General features: G+C 44.9%; 1 protein-coding gene across 1 annotated transcript in view; it reads left to right on the forward strand.

Annotated features, from left to right (window-relative positions):
• chd7 (chromodomain helicase DNA binding protein 7) overlaps positions 1-25514 on the forward strand; it is a 65323-nt gene extending 39809 nt beyond the window's left edge. Inside the window, exons 14-41 of the mRNA XM_041054492.1 lie at positions 1170-1346; positions 1650-1793; positions 1881-1979; positions 2196-2370; positions 2461-2677; positions 3913-4108; positions 4311-4478; positions 4636-4815; positions 4945-5055; positions 6381-6592; positions 9147-9346; positions 9700-9859; positions 11510-11599; positions 14465-14568; positions 16481-16610; positions 17367-17482; positions 17771-18185; positions 18309-18517; positions 18654-19661; positions 20064-20230; positions 21258-21512; positions 21761-21928; positions 22043-22276; positions 22380-22595; positions 22778-22918; positions 23160-23264; positions 23457-23637; positions 23794-25514. Coding sequence (XP_040910426.1) covers positions 1170-1346; positions 1650-1793; positions 1881-1979; positions 2196-2370; positions 2461-2677; positions 3913-4108; positions 4311-4478; positions 4636-4815; positions 4945-5055; positions 6381-6592; positions 9147-9346; positions 9700-9859; positions 11510-11599; positions 14465-14568; positions 16481-16610; positions 17367-17482; positions 17771-18185; positions 18309-18517; positions 18654-19661; positions 20064-20230; positions 21258-21512; positions 21761-21928; positions 22043-22276; positions 22380-22595; positions 22778-22918; positions 23160-23264; positions 23457-23637; positions 23794-24818 — 6603 coding nt within the window. The 3' untranslated portion in view covers positions 24819-25514. The remainder of the gene's footprint in view (positions 1-1169; positions 1347-1649; positions 1794-1880; positions 1980-2195; positions 2371-2460; positions 2678-3912; positions 4109-4310; positions 4479-4635; positions 4816-4944; positions 5056-6380; positions 6593-9146; positions 9347-9699; positions 9860-11509; positions 11600-14464; positions 14569-16480; positions 16611-17366; positions 17483-17770; positions 18186-18308; positions 18518-18653; positions 19662-20063; positions 20231-21257; positions 21513-21760; positions 21929-22042; positions 22277-22379; positions 22596-22777; positions 22919-23159; positions 23265-23456; positions 23638-23793) is intronic.
• The last annotated feature ends 1037 nt before the right edge of the window (positions 25515-26551 follow it).

Here is a 26551-nt window from a genome sequence, read left to right on the forward strand (position 1 = left end):
TTAATTTTTCAAATGACAAAACATAGCATAGCCATTTGTTTAAAAAAAAAAAAAACCTACTGGAAGCACTTATAGACACTGCATTAGCTTGGCGTAGAAAGAGCATAGCTGTATGGGCTGTCTGGTCTGATTTAGCTCCATCAACAGTACTGATGTGCATGTTTTCTTAACTGTTTCAAGAGTTTTCCAACGTGAGTATGACTTAGCTAGACTTTCTCGATTCACACTTCTATAAATTAAGTGTAATTTGCTGTTAACAAAACTCTCAGGTAAATGTTAGCTCAACCTAAACTGTACCAACTCCAGCTACAAAGCGTACACTGGAAAGAGGTTAGAAACTAAACAGAATCTTGACTGTTGTCACTAAAAAGGATCACACTTGCTGTACATCCACAGCAGCTCTGTATGAGAGATTGACTCGGAGATGCTCTTGTGTGAGACAGTCAGCAGATGAACTCCACCTCAGTCAGGGGAAATCTGCCACCAGCTGGGGGCGGACACTGCTCCTCAGCTGTATAAGCTCTTTACAGTCCTCTAGCTGTAAAGCAATATACTATAAGCTCTTACTGAACAGTGCTACGAACATCTCTCAGACTAACCTTCACCACATTGAGCCTGTGAAGTAAATAAGCTGTAGTAGCTGTGTCCTTGCTAGCTGCTTGTTCCTAATCCAGGCTGAGGCACTCCTCAAGGTCACAATGGAGGATCTTCAGTGTTTTCTGCTGTCCTGTCTGCTTCACTACGTGCTGCATGGACATGCAACAGAAACACAGGACTATTTGCTGGCTTATCATTTTTCATAAGATAAGGAGGGTGTTTTGAAGTGAATCCAGGTTTAAATACAAGAAACAAACACAATGCTTCTTGGAGTATATAGAAAAATACAGTGAAACTATACCATAGTTAACTACAGATGGTAGGACTGCCACAAGTCAATGCCAACTTTATCCTAAGCCTCCATTTCTGAGCCTTTCTCGGCTTTTCCTCTCAACTTCATGGAGCTGCTGTGACCCAGTTTTTTTTTTGTTTTTTTTTAAGCTAAAAGTGAAAACAGTTTCCCTCTCATACGCACAGGGTAAGATAATAAAGGAGTTACAACCAAAGACATTTTAGATTCTTCTTACTGACCTTCATTCTTTCTTTCTTTCTTTCTGCCTTCCTCCTTGCAGGGTAAGATAATAAAGGGAGTGTATCGGTTTCATGCGGTGATAACGACCTTTGAGATGATTCTGGCTGACTGTCCAGAGCTCCGCAGCATCCCATGGCGCTGTGTGGTGATAGACGAAGCCCACCGCCTCAAAAACCGAAACTGCAAACTACTGGAAGGGCTCAAAATGATGGACATGGTGAGTGGTGGTTTCTTTTGTTTTTTTTGTTTTTGTTTGTTTTGTTTCTCACACAGTGGTGGCTATGGCAAGAGGAATAAAAGAGTTAGGAAGCAGTGTGTGTTTACAGTTTCTTGGCACCCTGGTAGGTTGAAATTTGAGAGCTCTTAGTATCAGTTAAAATTGGAGAAATTAGCCCAGTACCTTTGCCATGGCAATATTATCCCCCTCTCATCCTCTGCATGGGTTAAAATCTTGTAGACATCCTGCTTTCAATTTTAGAAACTCTAAATATGTATTTCCTGTCTCTGCTTTCTCCTCCAGGAGCACAAAGTTCTGTTGACAGGAACTCCCCTCCAGAACACTGTGGAGGAGCTTTTCAGCTTACTCAACTTCCTGGAGCCCGAGAGATTCCCGTCTGAACAGACTTTCATGACTGAATTTGGAGACCTCAAGACTGAAGAACAGGTACATAGACAGCTCACTTTTTCATCTTTGCACGCGTCCTAAATTCTCATTCAAGTGAAGAGTTAACATTTTCTCTGTGTGTTTCAGGTTCAGAAATTGCAAGGCATTCTGAAGCCCATGATGCTGAGAAGACTGAAGGAGGATGTAGAGAAGAACCTGGCCCCTAAGGAGGAGACCATCATTGAGGTAGGACAGCTGTTTCATCATAGATGTCTCAGAGCTCAAGGCTGGCGTCAGAGGTTTTTCACCTATACTGGTGATGCTCTCCGTTCAGCTGTCAAAGATAAAACTTCACTAAACCCGTTAGAATTTGAGCAGCAAGTGTTTGAGATGATTAGAGTCATATCTCCAGACATAACAAATTAACTGATCAACTGTTGTTGTTGTTATTGTTGTTGTCAGGTGGAGCTGACCAACATCCAGAAGAAATACTATCGGGCCATTCTGGAGAAGAACTTCTCCTTTCTGTCCAAAGGAGGTGCAGGAGGAGGTGGCGGTGGAGGATCCAGCGTCCCCAACCTCCTCAACACCATGATGGAGCTGAGGAAATGCTGCAACCACCCCTACCTCATTAATGGTACACAAACACTCTCCAGTATGAAGTGCTCAATAAACCAATTGTTATTTTTTTCCCACTGATTTGTAACTGTTGTTTTCTGTTGCCTAGGAGCGGAAGAGAAGATTGTGGAGGAGTTCAGGGACTCCCACGGAGGCGGGGCAGATATGCCAGACATGGCTCTCCAGGCCATGATCCAGGCTGCCGGCAAGCTGGTGCTCATTGACAAGCTGCTGCCCAAACTGAAGGCCGGTGGACACAGAGTCCTGGTGTTCAGTCAGATGGTTCGCTGTCTGGACATCCTGGAGGACTACCTCATCCAGAGACGGTAAGAATCGAGACAAATTAGCATTTTCTTAATAAGTGCAAAGGTTAATAAGATGATAATGATCACTACAGTATAGGGATATTCTGATTAAGGCTTTTTGGTCCCAGTCCCAATCTGAGCTCTTTAATATTTGATGTCTGCTGATACTAAATCTGATCTGATACTTGAATTTGTCTAAAAGGCTCAGCTGCCCAGTGCACACTCAAGCTGCAATCTCCAAATGAGATAAGATAGAGGTTAATTCACCCCAAAACAATTTTTTTTTTGTGCCAAAGATTCTCAGAACAGTAGAAATAAATGTATACATTGCAGCAGAAGAAATACTCTTCTGATTAAATATGTATCTGACACTTTGAAGTAACAGGTGCAGCATACTAAATTTGGCTTACTTTATTTTTCATGAGCTACTTGATCCAAATACTGCTGGTTCAAAACTATAAAGCTGATCATCGTAAATAATTGATCTAATAGGAATGAAAGTTTAACTGGGAGAATGTGATTTCTGAAATGAAAGTGTCACCATCCACTAGAGAGATGCATCACTCTGTTAGAGTTGTTGGGACTACAAAAAAAAGCAGCTTCATATTAAGCCTCCATCACAGAGCTTTTTCTCGGCTTTTCCCCATCAAAAGCACAGCTGTCACACCACAGTGTTATGCAGTGGTGTGACAGAGAACGAGACCAGGTGCAGAGACCACTTTAACCAGATAACAAATTGAATTTCAGACTGTTATCAAGTTAGTCATAGAATTAACATTAGTCAGCGACAGCTGATATGTCTGTCTACTGCCCGTGTTTGTCTTTGTAACTGGTGAAAGTGACGGTCAGTGACTAAAAATGAGAAGCTGCTATCTAAACATTATTATTGTGCCCTTCTACTCGTAGCTAATATGAAAGTGAAAGGAGAGAGATATTTGATGGATAATGTGTTGGTGTCACCTAGGTTTCAGAAGTTAGTTTCGCTTGATCTTTAAACATTTTGATTTGCACCCACACATACAGTGAGATGCTCTTTAACAGCTGAGGCTGACAAACCATAGCAGTATACAGTAAAGATCTGATTTTGACTTGGTTTGTCTGATATTGGTCAATGTCAGTCCATAAAATATGGTTGGATTGGCCCCAGAATGCATCTTTACAATCTGCTTGGAACAACTTCACTACAGTGTTGACATTTACGGTGAACTGTGCCAGTGTGACAGTAATTCACACCTAAGCTTCAATTCTGTGCCCAGATACCCCTATGAGCGTATAGATGGCCGAGTTCGTGGTAACCTGCGGCAGGCAGCCATCGACCGGTTCTCTAGACCGGATTCGGACCGTTTTGTCTTCCTGCTGTGTACGAGAGCCGGAGGACTGGGCATTAACCTGACTGCAGCAGATACCTGCATCATCTTTGACTCAGACTGGAACCCTCAGAACGACCTGCAGGTACAAACCACACGATGCTTCACCTGCAGTTTTTTTTGTGGTTGTAGTGCAGATTTCACACTAACTGCTGGATGTAATGACCACCAGCTGCTTTTAGATCAATCGTTTTAGATCTCTTGTGGAATGAACAGAAAAATAAGTAAAGTAGCGCGTGTCTGTGTAGAACAATGTTTCTGAATCTCCAAATCTGTCCTCCCATCAGGCCCAGGCCAGGTGTCACCGAATCGGCCAGTCAAAGGCGGTGAAGATCTACCGTCTGATCACCAGGAACAGCTATGAGAGGGAGATGTTCGACAAGGCCAGTCTGAAGCTGGGTCTCGACAAAGCCGTGCTGCAGAGCATGAGCGGCCGGGAAAATGCCAACAGTGGGGTAAGACTCCTCACACGTGCACACACACCATGTGTTAGGAGGCAGTTCCATATTCTGAACACTCAGTGTTTTCAGACCCCTCTCTGGGTACTTACTCTGATTCTTTTGAAATCACAAAATATTTGCATGGAAGTAAATGTTTTCCTCTGTGGTCCAGGTCCAGCAGTTGTCCAAGAAGGAGATCGAGGACCTGCTGAGGAAGGGAGCGTACGGAGCTCTGATGGACGAGGAAGACGAGGGCTCAAAGTTCTGTGAGGAAGACATCGACCAGATCCTCCAGAGACGAACCCACACCATCACCATAGAGTCTGAAGGAAAGGGCTCTACATTTGCTAAGGTGAAAACTTCACTCAGCCTAAAAACTGTGGCAAACACACACACTTTGTTCACTCTATATGTAAAGCGTGTGATGTGTCAAAAATAATGATTACTTGGCGTTGACTAACATGTTGTCCCCTCTCTGCAGGCCAGTTTTGTTGCAACCGGTAACCGAACAGACATTTCTCTTGAAGATCCAGACTTCTGGCAGAAATGGGCCAAGAAGGCTGAGCTGGACCTGGATGCCATCAATGGAAGGGTAATACAGACACACACATGCACACACACACACACACACATAGACTACAACTGCAACTGTACATGCATACACGCCTGTACACACGTGTACACGTGCAATGTAAAAACCCCTCCTGTAACACAGACATGATGAGAGAGAACAATCAGACCATGCATCCAAATACCTTGGTGCATACGGAGTCTTGCACAGACACACACGGTGGTGTTCCCCTCAGTGAAAGGAGACGAGCAGTGGGAATTTGTTAGAGAGAGAGAGAGAGGCAGAGAGAGAGAGAGAGAGAGAGAGAGAGAGAGAGAGAGAGATGGAGCAGGAGGGAAGCAGAGAGATTAATATTGACAGTTGAGAATCTCCTCTCTTCCTTAATTACCCATGTTTCCCTGCTCTTGTGTGTGTGTGTGTGTGTGTGTTTGAGAGAGAGAGAGAGAGAGAGAGAGAGAGAGAGAGAGAGAGAGAGAGAGAGAGAGAGAGAGAGAGTAAGCTGCTTAGCTCCACTTAACAGAGCACAGATGCTTGGAGGGTACTGAGATATCACTTAGGCAAGTGCTCAAACACACACACTCACACATGCTCAAACACACATACACACACCTACATGCTCAAACACACATACGTGCACACACAAGCTCAGTCGCATTCTTACGCGCACACACATCAAGTGTTTTTCTTACGGACATCTTTACATTCTTCCTTTCCTTCCCTCCCTCTATTTGCTCACTTGTTCTCATTATTTGTGTATCTGTCCCTCCTGATTTCTTCATCTCTCTGCTGCCTCTCTTGTGGAAGGCCCTCCACTGACACACTTACTCCAGCCCTGTGAGCATGAATACAGGCCGCTCCCCTGGGATTTCTTGTTGTGTGATGTTAAAATGGAAATGACTGCAGTGCTCCGTGATAATTGTGGAACTAACTACTGCCCTGTTTGCACATATTAATGGGACTGTAAGGGGGAGGGAAAAAAAAAAAATCAAATTAATTGAACAAAAATGTAATTCATTAGACAACATAATTAATGTCAGTTTACGTTTGAGCTGGGCAGCAATTTTCTCAGCATCGGGAATGAAACATGAGGCCAAATATCCAATTAATCAGATTTGGTACAGAAGATGTCATGTATTCACAGGGTTCACAGAGTAGTCAAGAGTATGCAAGAATTTACAAATAGGCCGCATTAGAGGAATAAAGCAGAGGGTGCTTTGCATATTGTTACTGGTGGATTTCAAGCCATCTGTAATTGAAACAAGCTTCTTGGAAAAGAGCATTAAAAAGAGCACATCAGAATCAAGGCCATTAAACGGACTAAACGTTTTCATTGCATTTGTCTCCAGAACACACTGGTGATTGACACACCAAGGGTGAGGAAGCAGACGCGGCACTACAGCAGCGTCAAAGAGGAAGAGATGCTGGAGTTCTCAGAGCTGGAGAGCGACGAGGATGAGCCGAGCAAACCCTCGACCAAACCACGACGACCCCAAGACAAAGCCCAGGGCTACCCCCGATCTGAGTGCTTCAGAGTGGAGAAGAACCTGCTGGTCTTTGGGTCTGTCACATTATTCATATTCACTACTCAGAAACCAGATGAAAAACAATGTCTGCTGATTAATATGTAAAATGACTATAATTAAAGTGTGCAAGTCAGTCTGTTAGCTGTAGAGGAGGTTACAGGCAATGGAGAAAAAATGTCATTTGTGTTAAATACATGAATGGTTAAGTTAATTAAATACTTTTTAATTAGTGCCCAGTTTACGGTTTATCTGAAGGAATAGTCTGGCGGTGTGAGAAATACTGGTATTAGCTGTCATGCTGAGAGTTGGGTGAGAACATGGATACCACTCATATTTGTATGCTAAAATATTTATAGAAGCTACAGCCATGAGAAGGTTAGCTTTGCTTTGCACAAAGACCGGAAACACCTGCCTTTGTCCCAACAAAACAAAATCACTAAACCAACCAGCTCCTCTGAAGTTGACTAGTAAACATGTTGACTAGTAAACACCCATAAACAGAGCTTTATGGGTGCTGGTAGGCGGATTTTGTGACCTTTGGAACGAGCCAGGCTAGCTGTTTCCAGTCTTTATTCTAAGCTAAGGTAATTGGCTGCTGGCTGCAGCTTCATATTTCATTCATGAGTGGTATCCATCTTCTCATCTAACTCTGGGCAAGAAGCAAATACGCATATTTCCCAAAAGTGTGGAACTGTTCTTTTTAAAACATACAGCAATGAAGAAAAGATCAAAGACATCTGAGAATAATACAAATGGAATTAAACCTGCATACATCTGATCATTTGTTTTACAAATACAATAGGGAGCAGGTATGAATAGTAAAAGTCCAACATAAAAGGATTGTGGTTAAAAAAAACAAAAAACCATCAGTTAAACAGACAACTCAGTAGAAAGGGTGAAGAAGACATAGTTTAGGTTGTGGTGGATGTGGCGTCGTGTTGGGTGGAGTTCATCACTCAGCTAATGTGTGCGTTTGTGCGTAAAAGAGCACGAGTTAACAGATGCAGACCTGCACATGGAGTGATTTAGTAGACAGAAATCTTTTCTCTCAAGGCCATCAACACACACACAGCCAATAATCAGTGCTGCCTGTAGACACAGTCATGCACACACGGACCCTTACATACAGCAGGCACGCTTACTCCAGTGCACACAGTGACCTTGGAGAGTTTTAATCTCACATTCAGACAGCTGACTAATGTTAAGCCTGTCATGCTTTTTAATACTGGACAAATGCTTGTCCAGTATGCATTTATTTGCATTTACTGAGATCTACTGAACAATATTCCATTAACTCTTTAAGTTTCTGTTAATCTGTGCAGTGACAGAGATGCATCATAACTCAGACTTCTCCTTGTGTCCACAATAACAGCCCTTACAGTCTGAAGAGAGACGAGCACAGTATATACTGCACACAGAGGCAAATTGACACACTTACCACAGATAGTGATTATCTGGTGAGCCCATCCATTTTCATGGCTGACTTGGCGTGACTGTGTGTATGTGCGTGTGTGTAAGAAAGAACAGTGGTGCTAGTGAGATGTCAGCGTTGTTATTGTTACAGTCTAGTCTCGTGGCCCGAGGCTGTAGGACACAAAAACACACTGGCTGGGCCTGTCCTCTCTGCTCAACGCTCTGTTGTCTTTTCCCATCAGCCATCTCTCTCTCACTCACCCTCACCCACCATTTTACCCTTTCCGAAATTGTTCAGAGTAATGCTGGTTCACATGGTTCAGCGGAGATTGGGAAGCAGCAGTGGAAAAATTTTAGTTGAGAACATGACCACCACATCAGCCTTTAGGGTCACTTGCTCTCTGGAGGTGGTGGGGGCCGGGTTCGGCTGTGATCCATGAACACACACACACACACACACAGGCAGAGGGATGAGAGCCCAGCTCTCATCAGTGTCTGCCACTGAAGTGTGAGTGTGATAGATGTCTGGGGCTGCAGAAAAAAAGGATTTGGACTTGTGTACATACTCATAAAGGATCAGGGCCATGTGAGTTAGTAATATGGCACATAATTACAAACTGTCTGAGAGGCTCAGTAAGACAATTATTTCACTGTTTCAGAGTTGTTTTTTTGAGTTTATGTACTATCTGCTATCTTAAAAACTAGTATTTAATCATATATTTCATTAAAATTTACAGATCATTTTACCACTATGGAATTATGACTTAACACTCAATAAATGGGAGTAGTATTGTTCATTATATTTTCATCATCATTAGCATTATTTGTACTTTATAGCAGGTCATGGATGTTAGTTACTGTAACTTTCTAATTTTTAGAGTAGGTGTGTATAGTGCAGTGCTGACTAATGCTGTGTGTCAGAGGCAGTGATCTACCTGCTCTTGGTGTTTATGTTCTCACTGAACAATAAAGTTGACCAATCTGACAAACAGTTAAAAACCTCCTTTTTGCAGCTTTGCTGTCATATGCTTTTTGATTTGATTCCAAACCTACTTTGTGACAGCGCTGTGTTCTGTTAAAACAAAGTTGTATATTCACTAGTATAAGCGAGAAGCCAGGTACATCCATATGCTGACAGGCTTGTCCCCTCCCTTTCCTCTCCTTGTCTCTCTTTAGTTGGGGTAGGTGGAGTGACATTCTGGCTCACGGTCGCTTCAAGCGTCCCCTGAAGGAGGCTGATGTGGAAACCATCTGCAGAGCCCTGCTGGCCTACTGCCTGCTGCATTACCGTGGGGACGAGAACATCAAGAGTTTTGTCTGGGACCTGATCACCCCAAGTGAAGATGGGACCACCAAGACCCTGACCAACCACTCTGGTAACACATACTCCTACATCTGATTGTACCATAGACAGAGAGTAATCAGTGAGTTGTTTGCTCACTTTACCTGATTTCTGCAATACACAGTTTCAGTTTTCAGGTACTTGAATCTGATCAGACACATAACAGCTCCTGTGCGTTTGCGTTGTGCATTTTCCTGCACTCTGTGCTACGTACACATTTTGGATACCATTGAAGTTCGATTGAGTTGATGTCTGGGAAGCGTGCTGATTTTATTCACTCTGTGTAAACTGACACAATGCTTAAATAATCGTGGAAAAGTTTGAACAAGGTGTACGGGTTTTTAATTTGTAAATTCCCCTGACTATTGTCTTACCCCCCACCCACAGGTCTCTCTACCCCAGTCCCTCGAGGCAGGAAGGGCAAGAAGGGAAAGCCCCCGGCCCCGCCTCCACAGACTCCACGAGCTGATTGGCTGGCCAGCTGCAATCCCGACCACTTACTGCAAGAGGATAGCTACAAGAGACACCTGAAACATCACTGTAACAAGTAGGGATTCCTCAAACATTCACACGCACCTGATACACCCTGATAGCTAGTGGCTATTATATTCCTCTTTCATTTTTAGGGGCCATAAAGTTTCTTAAGGTGGTATTATTGGTTGAATTAGCGTTCCCCATAGTGGAAATTTGCCTGGATACCAAACTGAAGTTGATAGAACTGGGGCTGTAAAACCAGGACGTGACTCCCTGTCTTCTCCTTCTCTCACTCACACACACACACATTCTCATTTGCTTTGTGGTCAGCTCTCTCTCCTGTTGTCAGGGAGATATGCTTCCTTGCCCTCCAGATTCAATTCCAAGATTTTTTTTTTTTTTTTCTTCTTGAGGGGGAAGTTTGTTTGTTTGTGTGTACGTGTTTGTGTGTGTGTGTGTGTATATGTGTCTGGCTGTGTGCCAGGCCAGGTGCTAGGCAGGCAGACCTGTTGGAAGTGGGTGAAAGACGCACACAAGCACGCACACACACAGACACTGACACACACACACTTGGGGGTGATTATGTGGTGCCATCTGCTAGGCTGAAGCACAGCGTTGTGTGGCTAATCAGGCCTGGCACATTGATGGATGAGCACACACAGCCTGCCAACAAACACACACACACACACTGCAACTTGTCCAACTTGCAACTTGATGCACAAACACACACACACTGCACAATGAGTTGCAAATGACTGTCTTTAACCCCCCCAAACTAAACTTTTTGTTCCCTCCTTACAGCACAGCTCTCTATTCCTACCATTTTTTTCCCTCTCAGCTCCGCCCACTCTCCTCCTCCTCCTCCCAACCCCCACATCTCCTTCTCCCCTCCTCCATCCTCTTCTCCAAACACCATTATTGGCATTAAATCATGGTGACAAAGCTGGTGACAAATGTTTACAGTGAAGCAGGTCTCCCAGAGAGCAACATTTCCACTGTCAGGAGATCAAATCTCTCAGCCTTGACTGAAGTTATTCATTTTACTGGAGGAGATTCTGGGAGAATAATTCTTACTAGGAGCATCTGTAATTTGTGTCCACAGAAGATGGTCATCTATTCGACAGCATCGGCATAAAATGCTGAAACTAATGAATTATAGTTTTTTTGTAACTGAAGAAAACCACAGGATATTTTCTCTCTGCGTAATTTAAGATCAAAGATCCAAGACTGTTTTCACAGTGTTCTAGGAAATTGCACCTTTCCGCTTCTTAACTGCGTGTCCTCCAGTAAAGTCAGTCCAGGCTGGAATAGTGTTATCAGGTCTTTCCCTGGTACTGAAACACCTGATATCACAAGCACTTAAGAAATGTTCTTCAACACGGTTAAAATCAAACATTATGGGGGAAATTTATTTATAAGCTGTTTAGCTAGAAAACAAAAGAGGGAAATTTTCCAAAATGTTTTTTACGAATTAGTGCTTTCTATGGATGTCAGAATTACTAGGAAGAAAGTAGTCTGCTCAGTATAATCTTTGGAGCCCATTAGTGTATCAACACACAATTAATCAGCAATAAATTTAGATATTTGATTCACTGTCAAAGAACATTTGTTTCTCATATCTGGGGATTTTCTGCTCTTTTTTTATATCACTGTAAAGAAATTATGTTTTAATATAGATTATTTGTCATGTTGTCGTGTTCACTAACCTTTAACTGTTTCTCAGGGTGTTGCTGAGGGTGAGGATGCTGTATTACCTGAGACAGGAAGTCATAGGCGACCAGGCTGAGCGCATCCTGGAGGGGGCTGAATCCAGGTTAGTTCCACTTTCATACTGCTTTCTTTCTCTGTCTTTATTTTAGTGTCTCTTTTACCACATCTTCCCACCATACAGAGGACATAGGAACATAGGAGACGCTCTTTTTCCTTTTCTCTCTTTAGTGTCCTTTTTTTTGTGCATATATTGAGCCTTTTGCCACTCAAGCTAACAACTACTACCACTGCTGCTCCTGCTGCTACTACTACTACTACTACTACTACTCAGTTCCTGTTCTGTTCAAAACAAACTAATCTCACATGATAACATTTAGTCTCACAGAGGTTTGGAGGTCTTAAAGGAAGATCCTATACTCCAGTTTGGGATCTGTTTCATTGTTGACGTAACTAATTTTTTTTTAAAAAAAGTATTTGCTCAGATGAAAAACAAACAAACACAGTGTGCTGTTTGTGTTGTCAAACTCTGCCTCTGGTTTTATGAGATCTTAGTCATCCATAAGTGTGGCAACCTCCATGTTAATTCCAAACCCTAAAGGAAAAAAAAAACCATCTCTCTTATACAGCCTGATATTTTGTACTCAAACACAGTACTTGGGGTTTGGAACAGTTAATGGAATGGCTGATGAAAGTGAGATGAGAGATGGATATATATATATATGCGTGTGTGTGCGTGTGTGTATGAATGAATGAGTATGTGATGAATTATTACTGGGGTATATTTCTGTCTGTTCTAGTGGCCTCTTTGGCAGGTTTCTTCTTATTGTGACAAATACAACGCACGATTACTTTACCAGGGGAAAATAAGCTTTTTTTTTTTTTTAATCACAGCTTTTGACCCATTTTAATACATTTTGCAAGCGGCTGCTTATTATCATTTGGCACAAGGTGTCTCAGTGCAGTGGTGTTGATGTGAAGGTTAGATATGCTGCTCACCTTGACTGTTTCCTTGATCTCGCTCTGACAGCACCTTCACTGCTTCCTCTATCTTTTTCTCAGTCACACTACACTTTTCTTGGCATCTGTCTCTCTCTCTGCAGTGTACTAGTCCACGATCATCTCCCATCCCCCTCTCATCACCCTTTCACCCAGATGTGAATGCATTTATAATTTGGAGCACATGCACTTCATGTTGATCTCACTCCCTCCCCTCCCTTCCCCTCTTTACCTCCCCCAACTCAATGGCTACTGTGACAGACCCCTGTGTGTGTGTGTGTGTGTGTGTGTGTGTGTGTGTGTGTGTGTGTGTGTGTGTGTGTGTGTGTGTGTGTGTGTGTGTGTGTGTGTGTGTGTGTGTTGTGTGTGTCAGCGCGTGCCAGACGTGAGCATACGGGGCGCTATCGTGCCAACATATGCCAGGGGGATTTAGCATGCCAGTCTTGGCGCGCACGCGTATGTGTGTGTTGCCAAGGCCGCGCATGCTGCTGTTTGCAGAGATAAGAGACTATTTCCCGGTTTCTTCTCTCCTCCTGACACCCTCAGACTTTCTGCGTCCATTGTGTATTGTACCCTTTTCTCTGTGTAACTAGCAGGAAGCACCATTTTCTACCATCTTATTTTCCATAATGGAGGATTTTGTTTGTTTGGTGTCACAACACAGAATTTATCCTGCAGAAACTGCACGGTGAAACTGTTCGGTTTTTTATTGACAGGCATGAATAATCCTGCTCTTGACCAGATATCTGGTTTTGGTTCAGGTCTTGTAATTTTAAAAAACAGGCTAAGAGCATCACCTGCAAGTTTATAGTGTGAGCTTATTTACTATAATGGTATATGAGGTAGATTTCCCTTCCCTTACTACAGTCATTCCTTAGTGAATTCCTGTAAAATCCTGGTAAAATAATTATAAAATCAAAGAATAAAGGTTGAAGGGACGTTGAAAACTTGTGGTGGCAATTTGTAACGATAGTGATGATATTAAAGAAAATCATATTAGAAGGTATTGTCATTGTCATTAAAAGTCTAATGTCTACTCCTACTAACACTGAGACCAAACTAAATGAATAAAAAAGTACTGTGAAATCTGGGAAAATAAAGTACTCAGGCAATACAACAAGCCAGTCCAACTGTGCTGGTCATTGTTGTTGCTGAACTCCTCAGTCGTCATTTGTTTACTCTCCATATGAATGTGGGCAAAAATGTATCGATGGTTCAGTGCGACATGCAGCACCTCTTAAATAGGTCATCGTGTGATGGAGTGATGCATAGGATTGAATCCTGTTTAGACTGTTTAGACTTCTAAATCTTATAATTTGCTCTTGTTGCTCCTTAGCTGCTTTTGTGACTGGAGACAAAAAAGATGTATATGTCGCAACATACGGAAATAGTTTTGGTTCAGTGGTTCAGTGGTTACCTCCTAATGCATCACCATTGTTTTCTGCAAAGTTTTGACCCCATTTCTAAAGCATGTTCTTCAAACCACCGTGTTGTAAACACTACACATATTGTACCCTTTTCAACTTTCAGTTTCTCAAATCTCTGACTCATTTCCAGATTTAACATTTCCATGGCAAAACAGAAGCCAGTAAGCAGTACTTCCTGTGTAGATTATTCCTTTTTCCTGTATTTGCATGTAACTCACTGCTTTGTCAAAAAGGGGAGGTTGAATATTGATGGATATTTACCATAAGTAGTACTCAACTCACAGATAAAAAAAAATAAAAAAAATAATAGAGTTTGCACATTAATACTTGAATAGGCAGGGTAGTTGTTTTTACCTCTGGTTGGCAGCTGACGGCCTTTACAATCTGATTAGAACACAAATGGATCATAATCAGATTTCTGCTCTTCCCTTTTCTCTTTTCCTCAACATGAATTGAAATACAAGACTGTTGCTGTTCTGAAGCAAATTGAACACACACAAACAGTTTAGTGTGATTATCAGTAATGTGATATGTTTATCTCACAGTGAGCTGGATATCTGGATCCCCCAGCCTTTCCATGCTGAGGTCCCAGCTGACTGGTGGGACAGCGAGGCCGACAAATCTCTGCTCATCGGCGTCTTCAAACACGGTGAGAAACGCACACCAGCACCGTCGCACAGCCTGCGTGCATACGGGCCTGCATCTACCAACATGGCAGTCATTACACACATATACACAGATATCATGTCAGCACCTTCAGACACACTCCAGTGGCTTCCAACCCAGTAAGCATCACGCAAGCACACACACATACACACACACACACACACACACACATACACACACATACATCATAGTCAAACTGGGTGAGGGCGAACACACAAACACATCCCACCCACTTCTGCTGCCACCAGTTGATTGGTGTTGCTATGGTGACCGCGGTACGCAGCTGGTAGGCTCAGTGTGCTATCAGGAAAATGATTGATTGCTGGTTTCACCACTCACTACGAGTGGGTGTGCGTGTTTGTGTGCTGTTCTGCGCTGTACTGTGTGTTACAGGTGTTAATGTTCTAAACAAAGCTAATCTCAGAGTTAGGATAACCAAATCTCTCTCTGTTAACTGTTAATCATAACTGTTAATCATTTGGAAAATGTGCCAGTCGCGTTAATGTCCCAGTGACCCACCTTTGGGTGCTGACTGGGCGACTTAACGTGACTCGCAGTGACGGACCGACGAGGCTAACTGTTGTGCGTGGAGACCCTCATTCATATTAATTTGGTGTAATTGTCATAATTTTTCCATCACTGCCACCCTCTATGATTCTATTAGGACACACACACTCACACACAGGAATACAAAGGGACTCACCCATACTTAATCATAATCCTCATTCACTAGGGAGGCTCTTTTGAGGGGAGGGGGGGGGGGCGCTAATACACACGCACAGTGAGCTTTGTATGTGGACATACACACACAGGCAGACAAAACAGTTACACACACACACACAGAAGAGTGATGGCCTATAAAGGCCCCAATGATTAACGTTTGGCTGTGGGTGCAGAGCTGTGTGTGTGTGTGTGTGTGTGTGTGTGTGTGTGTGTGTAAGAGTGTAAGAGAGACAGAGGCGGTTACCAACATTTTTCCTAATTGAACTGTGATGGCGAGAAAAGAAGGACGGAGGGATGAATGAAAGGTTAGAGAAGAGGCGGTGTGATTCTGTTATGGTGGCCCTCCCTGCCCTTCTTTTCCTTTACTCCCCAGCCACCTGTCCTGTCCTCCTCTCATTTCTTCCACTCTTGTCTGCCTCTCCTCTTTTTCTATTTTTTCCCCCTTTTTTCCCCCCTGCTCCTCTGGTCCCCCCCTCGCTCCCCCCCTTGTGTCTCAGTAGGACCTGCACATTCTAATCTGTTCTGCCTGAATGCCCCTAACGGACACACACACACACACACTGTGTTTCTCACACCCACTAGCTCACTTTCACAGACATCATGACACACACTTTTTCCTCCTCATCCTCTCTTGCACTCTGCCTCTCTCTCTCTCTCTCTCTCTCCCTCTCTCTCCCTCTCTCAGACACAAATGAGCACCTGCAGGTTCACTTGGATAAGCACATGCATACACACACGTGCAGAACCGAGGTGTGTGCATACACACACACACACACACACACACAGGCTGTCTGTCTTGTCAGCAGCTGGCTCCTGGGGTCTGCCCTTCTGCTGCAGTTTTTGTCTATTCCTTCATTTAATATGCTCTGTGTTGGTGTGTATGCATGCGTGTCTGACTGTGTGTGTTAAAAAAAAAAAAAAAAATAGTGTGTTGGATTGTGCAGCAGCATGTCTGTCTAAGAGTGATCTAGACAGCACAATGTCTTTCACCCCACTTTCAAGGAGTTTGTCCTGACCTGGGTGTGTTGTCCAATAACCCCTTTAGTCTGCAGTACTTTCTGAAGCTAAACTGAGTAGTGACTGATTCTGAAATGCACTTCACAGTCTCTGCGCCTCCAGACATGAATTTCCAAGCTTCTGTTTTCTTCACGTCTTTTTGTCTTCCTCCTCAGGCTATGAGAAGTACAACTCGATGCGAGCCGACCCCACCCTGTGCTTCTTGGAGAGGGTGGGCATGCCGGACGCCAAGGCTATCGCTGCTGAGCAGAGGGGCTCCGACATGATGGCAGATGGCGTTGAGGGGTAAGAGAGCAGACTCCACTGACCAGAAAGCAGTTTCTTTGCTCCCCTCTTGCAAAATAAGAGTTTTCCTCTGTTTTTTGTTCTTCATCTCTGTCCCTGATTCATTGCATTTTTTTTTTTTTTACACACTTTCCCCGTGCCTTTCTTTTTTGCCGCTCTAACCATTCTCTTGTAACATTTCAAGTGGTGCTGTAGACCCTCGATGGAGCAATAATTTATTTTGATTTAAAGCAGAGGCAAAAGCCTTTAATTGTACAGTTTCTCCTAAAGATGTCAGTGAAAGGAGGTCTAATGTATTGTAATTTGCTGTTGTTGCATTAAATGCACATGCAGGTCACAGTCACAGTTTCCCATCTTTCACCACGTCCAGTCAGAAAAAGTCTCCTCAGCTTTCATGTGGTTGTTTTTATCAGTGGTCTTACATAACCCTGAACTATGCCAGCTGTAATTGCATTTCATAAAAAAAACAAAAAACCTTGTTGATCATTGAAGAGTCCTTGAGTGGTTCTTGTGTTCACACAAGTGTGGGAATCATCATGTGTCAGCCTTTCATTTTTTCCATTTGTCCGCTGAAGCTCCAGCCTTACTTTGTTTTGTCTTGGGAGTTTTTGCCTTTCACCGTTCCTTGTCCTTTTGTCTTAGTTGTCAGATCTTTAAAATTTTAAAACACAAAGTCATGCGTCCGTGAAATTTCGAAATCTGCGCTTCCATAAAATGGAAAGCTTAATTTCTGTCTGTCCCTTCAATCCTCTACAGTGAGGATGAGGATCCAGAGTACAAGCCACTGCGAATGCCTTTTAAAGACGACATGGACGATTTCACCAACTCTCCGCTGGATGACAAAGATGACGCCGTGGAGGGTGAGACTGAAGGTAAACTTTGGTTGCCAGGAAAGAGGGATAGAGAAAGGGTGAAATGTGAATTATTTTTTAGAAATTGAACACATTTTATTTGAAATGTGTAGATTTTTACCATAATATGTGTATATATTGTACAGGTCCCATGCAAAATAGCAAATATTTTTGTATATGAAAATGCTGCTAGGTCTTGGTCACATGAGCTCAAACTTCAAACTTTGACGCCTAAGATGTAAAACAAGTAATGACATGACTCTTCTGGCCTCATCCTTCATACTTCTGTCTTTGTCTTACTCCCCGTAGCCAAATCAGGTGAAAATGGTGCAACTACTGTGGGCGGAGCTTCAGGCTCCAGCGAGCGGCTTTATTGGCCAGCAGCCTCAGCTCTGACTGCCCGTCTGCGTCGCCTCATCACGGCCTACCAGCGCTCCAACCGGAGAGAACAGCTCCGCCAGGAGGCCCTGAACCGGCCTGACGGTCGCCGGCGACGACGCAGGGAGTTCCTGCCTACCATCTCCATGGTTTCCGAGACAGGAGGGGGGGCAGCTTACGTCCAAGATGGCGGGGCAGTGTTCATGACAGAAGGAAGCCCATATCTGGCAAAAGGAGGTGCTTACTTTGCCAAAGGTGGACAGTTACTGCCAGAGGCTTCGCCAGTAATGACCGCCAGCTCCCTGATGGCTGACGGAGCCATGTACTACAAGGAGAGAAGACAAAGGTAGAGTCACATTTACAAGGTTTATTTAACACACTGATACCATACTCTAAAATACTGTCTCCAAAATACCAAAGAATAAAATCCAAGCATGTCAAATCAAACCTCTTTCGTTTTCTCTGTCAGATGGACTCGTCGCGAGGAGGCTGATTTCTATCGCGTTGTGTCCACCTTCGGCGTTGTCTTTGACACCCAGCGTCAGAAGTTTGATTGGACACAGTTCAGGGCCTTTGCCCGACTGGACAAGAAGACAGATGAGAGCCTGGAGAAATATTACTACTCGTTTATTGCCATGTGTAAACGGGTCTGCAGAATGCAGGTCAAGACTGAAACAGGTAAGATTGCTCGAGGTTACTGCAAGGCAGAGAAGTGTCTTTTCATTGTTAAGTATTGTGCAGTTGGCCAACATAGTATTGAGTTTAATATTCTTATGACTGACTGATAAACTGTCTCTGTCTTCAACATCATCAGAGCTCCCAGACCCAACCCTGATCATCGATCCGATCACAGAGGAGCGGGCCTCTCGCACCCTGTACCGCATCGAGCTGCTCCGCCGCATCCGCGAGCAGGTCCTCCCCCACCCCCTGCTCTCTGAGCGTCTCAAGCTCTGCCAGCCGTCTACAGACCTCCCAGAGTGGTGGGAGTGTGGCCGCCATGACCGGGACCTCCTTCTGGGGGCCTCTAAGCACGGCGTGAGCCGGACAGATTATCACATCTTAAATGACCCTACACTGGACTTTCTGGAGGCCCACCAGCGCTTCACCAGCCAGCGAGGGGCCGGCGTCAGCATGGGAACCCAGGGAGAGACCACCAAAGCTGGAGCGGGAGCAGCAGAAAGCACCCCTGCACCTCTACTCTCCCCTGCAGAGCTGGCGAGCGCTGCAGCTGCTGCCAAAGTTGCTCTTAATGCCGCTAAAGAGGTGAAGACTGAGGAAGGGAAAACAGAGACGGACGTGAAAAAGGAAACCGAGGGAGGAGACGCCAACGACATTCCATGTAGCAAGACTGAAACTCCTGATGAACAGAAGAAAAATGAGGGAGAGGTTGGAAAAGGGAACGATGAAACCGCTGCTTCACCAAGAAAGGAGGTCAAGAAGGAGGAAGAGGAGGCCCAGCCAAAAGTAGAAAAAGAGGAGTGTGAAGAACTGAAAGAGGAGCAGAGTGGAGAAGAAGAGAAGACTTCCAAACCGACAGATGAGCAAGATAAAGATTTGACAGAGGAGGAGAAGAAGAATTCGACTCTTGTTGACTCTGTAAGGGACCAGAAGGAGACGATCACTGAGCTCTCAGAGCATCCTGACTCCTCACCCAAAGCACAACCAGACAACAAGACTGTGGGGGAGGTGGACGGAGAGGAGAGGGAGAACCCCGAGTCTCCTAAATCTCCAAAGTCAGCTGACACAGAGAAGAGTCCAGAGGAGGAAGAGGAGGAGAGGATGGACGAAGATGACAAATCAGAGAAATCCTCTCAGGCTGAAGGTATTTTATTGCATTGGCATTAACTTGGAGGTAGTCAGAGTCATTGATCTCAGTGGGGATAGTGGTTAAACTTGAGTTTTGGATTCCTGGACATGATGACATTAAGTTCTGACTGTAGCTTCTAAACAACATGTTTCAAATGTCTTACTTTAATTGTGCCTTCTGTGTATAAAGATCCCTTTTCCTAACCAGTTTATTTGTCCTGGTTGTTGGCCCCCATCGTTGCTGACACCACACTTGGTCATAGGCCTATTTCTGGTCTTTCCCCTCATGACTTGACAGTGTTTTAATGAGTCTAAGTTCCAGGGGCGAGAGAATAAAATGAGTTTGGATCCCTTGATAACGATTTGGAAACCCTTTTTAATTAAGAGTTGCAAAATGGCTTTCCCTCCCTCTGCACAGCGAGTGCTGCATCAGAGCAAAAGAACTTCGACGAGGAGAGCATCGCGTCTCTGAGCACGTCGGCCCGTGACGAAACCAGAGACGGGTTCTGCCCAGACGACCTGCCAGAGACTTCTGCGCTGCAGGCCTTACAGGACCGTGCCTACGCCTTCTCGTTCTGGCCTAAGGTGGGTCTGCAATATTAGCCAGCATAGACAAAGAAAGGCCAGTCACTAATAAAAAACTGAGCAATGACCGTTGAGGGGAGGAGGGGGTGAAATTATCTGCACCTTAATGTCTCAAGTGGTAAATTCATCATAATATATGTGTTTACAGCCCTAATTTATCAGCACAACAACAAGAGTCCGGTCATACTCACCACTCTGCTGCTCACGTTTTCATCCACTGGGTCGATTCTGTGCCTTGCTGGTTTTACATCAGCTGCATTTCATGTCAGATTAAATTACATCTGAATTCATCAGTCAATTAATTGATTAATCAATCAATAGAAAATTACTCACCTGTGATTTTGGAAGTAGTCATTGATAGCTATAGCATGCCACAAGTTCACTGGCATCTGGTCTGGTTTGAAATGTGAACATTTGCTGCTTTCTTCCATCTGTGATAATAAATTTCAGTATCTTCAGGTTTGGATTGTAGGTTTAGACAAAGACATTTGAAAACATCAGCTTGAGCTCTGAAGAGCTGTGAAAACGATTTAATGGCAGTGTGACAGTGTTCAGCCAATTTATTTAATAAAAATAAGAACCGGCTTACACGTACCCATCCAGGAAAGGGAAGTCGTGCCCTCTGAACCACAAAGAGTTTTAATGTGAAAAGTGCAGGAACTGACAATAGCTTAGCAGTGATTGACAAAACAGCAGCAAAGTAGGAACAATTGGAATTAGATGCTGAATGACAGCAGTGTTAGCAGTGTTAAGAAAATATCAGAGCAGCCGAGTGGTGATAATGACATGACTCATGTTGCACTGATGGAATTAGTGCTGTGGAGATGTGCATTAAAGTCAAGTGTTTGCTTCTGAGTAAATTCCAATGAGCTAAAAACAGGCAAAATTAAGAATACAAGCATATATAAGCATGAGAAATTATAAGGTAAGGTAAATATAAGGTAATTATTTCAGAATTTAAAATCTACAGAAAGAAAAACGAGACAATAATAGTGCGTCACAGCTCTCCATTCTCTCCACCCCTCAGGATCGAGTGATGATTAACAGGATGGATAACATCTGCGAGGCCGTCCTGAAGGGCAAGTGGCCTGTCAACAGACGCCACATCTTCGACTTCCCCAGCAACCTGTTGCCAGGGCATGGCTCCGCAGTAACCACAGCAGCCGTAGCCACGGCAACCGACAGCCCACTGCAGAGGCGGAGCCTAGCAGACCTGACAATGGCGGGCATCCATACGCCTTACAGTGGGAGTGAAGATAAAACACTATCACCACAGGTTCATGTGAGTGTTTGTGTGTTATACTTGGAAAGCAAATGGATTCTGTTGCTCAAACCCTCAGATGTTTGACTCTTGACACCAGTTTCTCTGACCCCATTTTAGCCTGTTAGCATTCTCTGTGTGGAATTAAAGATGCTGCTAACGTCATTAGGGTTAGGTGTTGCTGAACGCTGAAGTGCCAGTAACAACAACAATGTGACAGGCTCCCCAGTAAGTTGTTGTTCGGTAACACTGTTGACCCGATGTTGCAGGAGGGCGCTCTGAGCCTGACAGTGCCTCGACGGAGGAGGAGGAGGAGAAAGATCGAGATAGAGGCGGAGAGGGCGGCCAAGAGACGCAACCTGATGGAGATGGTGGCTCAGCTGAGAGAGAGCCACGCCGCCGCCGAGTCCCAGAGCCAGGCTATAGACCTCACCAAGGTGTGTACTTACACTCACTCTGTCCGCTGAGTTCATTAGTGTGACTCATTATTAAAAGCTATATTGCCATACCTCCAAAATGAATACTAATTTTTACATGTAAATAAATTTCAGGGTATGCACCATCACCCGAAGGCCTCACCCTCACTGGCTGGATTCCCCAGTGCACTGGTGACAAACCCCTCCCTCAAGGCCCAGATGGACTTGCTGCAGCAAGTCCAGCCCTCTGGACACAGAGCCAATGGTTCACTGGAGACTGACCTGCCCATCATGAGGAGGAGGCGAGGCCGCAGGAAAAATGTGGAGGGCCTGGAGCTGCTGTTCATGGGCAACAAGAGAGCAGGAGGGGTATGGAGTGGACCAGTAGTCAAGTTGTTTGTGTCATACAGACTGATGTGATTGGTCGTTGTATATAAGAATCCACATTAAATGTGTGTTTTTGGACATTCAGGATGATGCTGACGGGACTAAGGGTTCAGTGGTGGAGGCGGTTCAGGACGCTGCCCGTGCCCACAGGTCCCTCACCATCCCCGAGCAGAGCCCCAGTGCCAGATCTCTTGCCTCTGGCAGTCTGGATGAGGATGAGGCAGCGGTGTCAAACAAAGAGCTGGGAGAGTGGCTGAGGCAGCACCCGACATACACCATGGACATGGCTGGATTCACACCAGTACGGCCGTCCTTTCCTCCTTTGGTTTAAGTGTTTAACTGTTGCTGAACATGTCTTAGACCCGGTTTTCTCCTGTTTCTTCCATTTCGTCTTGCTTTGGTTTGGTTCAGTATCTGCTTTATTAAATTGACTTTTTTTTTTCACACAACCCTTTGTGTTTTGTTTTTATCTTGCTGCTACAGAAGAGCGAGGAGTTACTGCTGTCTCAGTTCTCGAAGCCCAAGCAGAAGCGCCATCGCTGTCGAAACCCCAACAAGATCGACATCAACACCCTGACTGGAGATGAGAGAGTGCCTGTGATCAACAGACGCAACGGACGCAAGGTAAACTCATACACAGTGGCTTCAGAGTCTTTAGACCCTTCCACTTTTAGCACAGTTTGTTATGAATTTATTTTTAAATGGATAAAGTTTGTATTTTTGTCCATCAGTCTTTGACCTGTAATGACAAAATGAAACTTTTTTCCTGTAATTTTTGCACCAATTTTGGGTTTTCGTTTGTATGTTTTATTCCCCCCTCCTCCCCCTCCCCTAAGAGAAACTCATTTTATCCTATTTTCTTTAGATGGGCGGGGCCATGGCTCCACCAATGAAAGAGCTTCCCAGATGGCTGCTAGAGAACCCAGAGTTTTCTATTGCCCCTGACTGGACAGACATCGTCAAACAATCGGTTAGTAATCAAGACAGAAACCTTTGCAACAATTTGGTTTTTTGATTTTTACTGTTTACAGTGGAACTGCTGGTCTCACATCGTATTACCATGTCCTTACAACCCCTCTGGGCCCAGCCCTCCCAGATTTCCAGCTTGGAGTTCCGTTGTGAATTGAAGCTGCTTTCTAACCTATGATCCTCTTCCACACAGGGCTTCCTCCCAGAAGCCATGTTCGATCGCCTCCTGACGGGCCCTGTAGTCAGAGAGGAGGGCACCCGTCGTCGGGGGCGACGACCCAAATCTGAGATTGCCAAGGCAGCAGCCGCCGCCCAGGCGGCAGCTGCAGCTCAGGCTGCTCAGGCATCACTGGCCACTGCTGCTTCATCTGCAGGTACAAATGACATCTTTCTCCATCATTTTACCAACCTTCCTCTCCATCACACTGAGCAGAGACAGGACTCATGAAACTTCATAGCTGTTAGTATATTCTCCATTCTAACCCTGCCTGTGTGTGTGTGTGTGTGTCCGTCCGTCCGTCCGTGTCCAGGAGGCATCAACCCTCTGCTGTTGAACAGTCTGTTTGGAGGGATGGACCTGTCTTCTCTCCAGAGCCTCCAGTCTCTCCAGTTGGCTGCTGGTCTGATGGCCTTCCCGCCCCCCACCGACCCCAAGCAGGCTGCTGCCAACGCCGCCGCCGCCTCCATGCTGCCCCTCATGCTGCCCGGCATGGGAGGCCTGCCCAACATGGCCGCCGCCCTCCCCAACATGTTCAGCCTAGGCGGGCTGTTTGGTGGTAACCTGGCGACAGCCACAGCCGCCGCATCCACCATCGCCGCCGCATCAGGGAACACAAATGGAACAGCGGAGGGAGAGGGAGGAGAGAGTGACGAAACGGTGACGACAAAGAGGAAGAGAGAGGGAGAGGAAAAAGAGGGAGAAGATGATGAGGTGGGAGATGAGGAGGAGGAGGAGGCTGAGGGAAAGGAGGAAGGAGTGAAGAAGGCAAAGAGAAAGATGGAGAAAGAGAGTGAGGAAGGGGCAGAGAAGTCAGTTGATGTCACTGCAGCGCCTCAGATCCCAGCTGTCGATTCGTCAGCTGAGGCATCCATCAACGGCGATGCCGCCGCCCTGCTGGCTGCAGCCGGCATGTCTGCCAATTCTCTTGCGTTCAACCCCTTCCTCCTCTCCACCATGGCCCCCGGTCTCCTCTACCCCTCCATGTTCCTACCGCCAGGCCTCGGGGGACTCAGCCTGCCCGGCTTCCCCACCGCCTCCACCCTGGCCGAGCTGCAGAGCGCCATGGCCGGAGCGCTTGGTGGCAACGCCGTGTCCACAAACCCCCCGAGGGACGAGGAGGAGGGGAAGAAGGGTCTGAAAGCTACAGGAGAGGAGGAGGATGAGGAGGAAGATGAGGAGGAGGGAGGAGGAGAGAGTGACTTGGCTGAGGAGAGGGAGGGGGGTGCGGAGGAGGAGACGAGAGGCGAGGCTGACGATGCAGTTCTAGAGGACGGAGCGATGGGAGGAGAGGAACAGGAGGCAGCGGCGTCTCCACAGAAGGACAAGAGTGACTGAAATAAAACACAAAACTGACTGGCCTGGGACATTTCCTCACCTCTGACCTCCCCCTTCCCCTCCCCCTCACCACGTTTACACGCCTCCACCAGAAATATCCAAACTATTATGAATCCTTTTTTTTTTTCCTTTACATTGTTGTTAATGAGTTCTCTCTCTCTCTCTCTTTGTTGTTTATTTTTTGGCCAGGTATATTTACTATGCGTCAGAGAGGATGAGTGTGTATGTGTGTGTGTGTGTGTGTGTGTGTGTGTGTGTGTGTGTGTGTTAAGTTGAGTCTCTCTGATTGATAGTGTAGTCAGGGAAAGTCCTCACAGCCGCTCGCTCAGAGCTCGGCTCCTTTTCAAAGACTGTTTCTTTTATTTCTATCTGGTTTCTACTTTTCTCTTCCACAATCCTTCAAACAGGACTTCACAAGGTTCCAGTAGTACTATTATTGTTATTATTATCATTTGTATTATTATTATTAATATTATTGCTGCTTTCAGCTCTCAGACCTGTCTTTTTTTTTTTTATTATTATTTTTGCTTCCTTCGTCTGGACTGTTCTGTTGTTTGTTGTTGGCAGCATCTCGTCAGAAAGAGAAGAAACACCCGCTGCTGGCACTTTTTCCTAACATTGGTTCTCAGAAAAAAACAAAAAAAAAAAACAACAACAACAAAAAAATAAATAAATAAAAATAAAACAGCATTACAGCTAAACCCAGCTGTCTGTCTGACAAAGCTGCTGCAAAAAGGAATCGTGGGTAATGGAGTTGAGCTGTTCTGTTTCAGAGCAGGTTTTTTTTAGTTCTCACATATCAGACCAGGTAGACTCTGAGGAGGAAAAGGAAACTAGGCTGGCCTAAAACTCAGTCTCACACACTGACTGCAACACACACACACACACACATCCCCACACGCTTTTCACTTACTTGATCATGAGTTTTACACACACACACACACACACACACATATATATATATACATATACATACACACCTCTACACACACACTAACCCCCTAAACCCTGTCTGTCATGTGACGTTTTTCTGGGAGGACTCCCAACCAGCTGTGTTCCTTTGAGTGTATGCGTGTGTGCTTGTGTGTGTGTGTGTGTGTGCGTGCACGCTGAACCAATACTGTTAAACCCAGTCCCACACTGTTTGAATACAAATCTTGAGTCTTTCCACTGCCACATCTGAATCCTGTCTCTCGCTCTCTCTCACTCTCTCTCTCTCACTCTCTCTCTCTCTCACTCTCTCTCTCTCTCGAGGTGGCTGGTTTTGGCTCAGGAGTGGCAGGCGGGCTGGGTCTGCCGCCAATCAGGCCTTCTGATTGGTCCGTTTCAGCCACCGAAAACCAGCCGTCCTTGTTTGGAGGTTTTCTGTGAATGGATTTTGGTGTGGTGGTCCACACAGGGATGTGAGAGGTTTCAGGTTTATTCTTTAAAGGGGGCACATGAGATAGTTGATTTTCCTGGTCGCTGCCACATTAAAATCTTTTTAATTTTTTTTTTTTCTTTTTTTGTTTTTGTTTTTTTTATATTATTCCTTCACATCCCAGTAGTTCCAGACCAAGTGCTGCTCCCTAGTGACCTTTTCTTTAAAGACTGTTTCTCTAGTCACACACACTGACACCAGGCCTGGCCAAAACAGGACTGAGACACATTTTCAACAGAGTTGGAAATCCACAAGTTTCTATATGAAGTTCAACTCTGGTTGCTAAGTTTTAAATACTTGAAAAAAACGCAAG

The sequence above is a fragment of the Toxotes jaculatrix genome, chromosome 14 (assembly GCF_017976425.1).
Source record: "Toxotes jaculatrix isolate fToxJac2 chromosome 14, fToxJac2.pri, whole genome shotgun sequence".
Classification (NCBI taxonomy): domain Eukaryota; kingdom Metazoa; phylum Chordata; class Actinopteri; family Toxotidae; genus Toxotes; species Toxotes jaculatrix.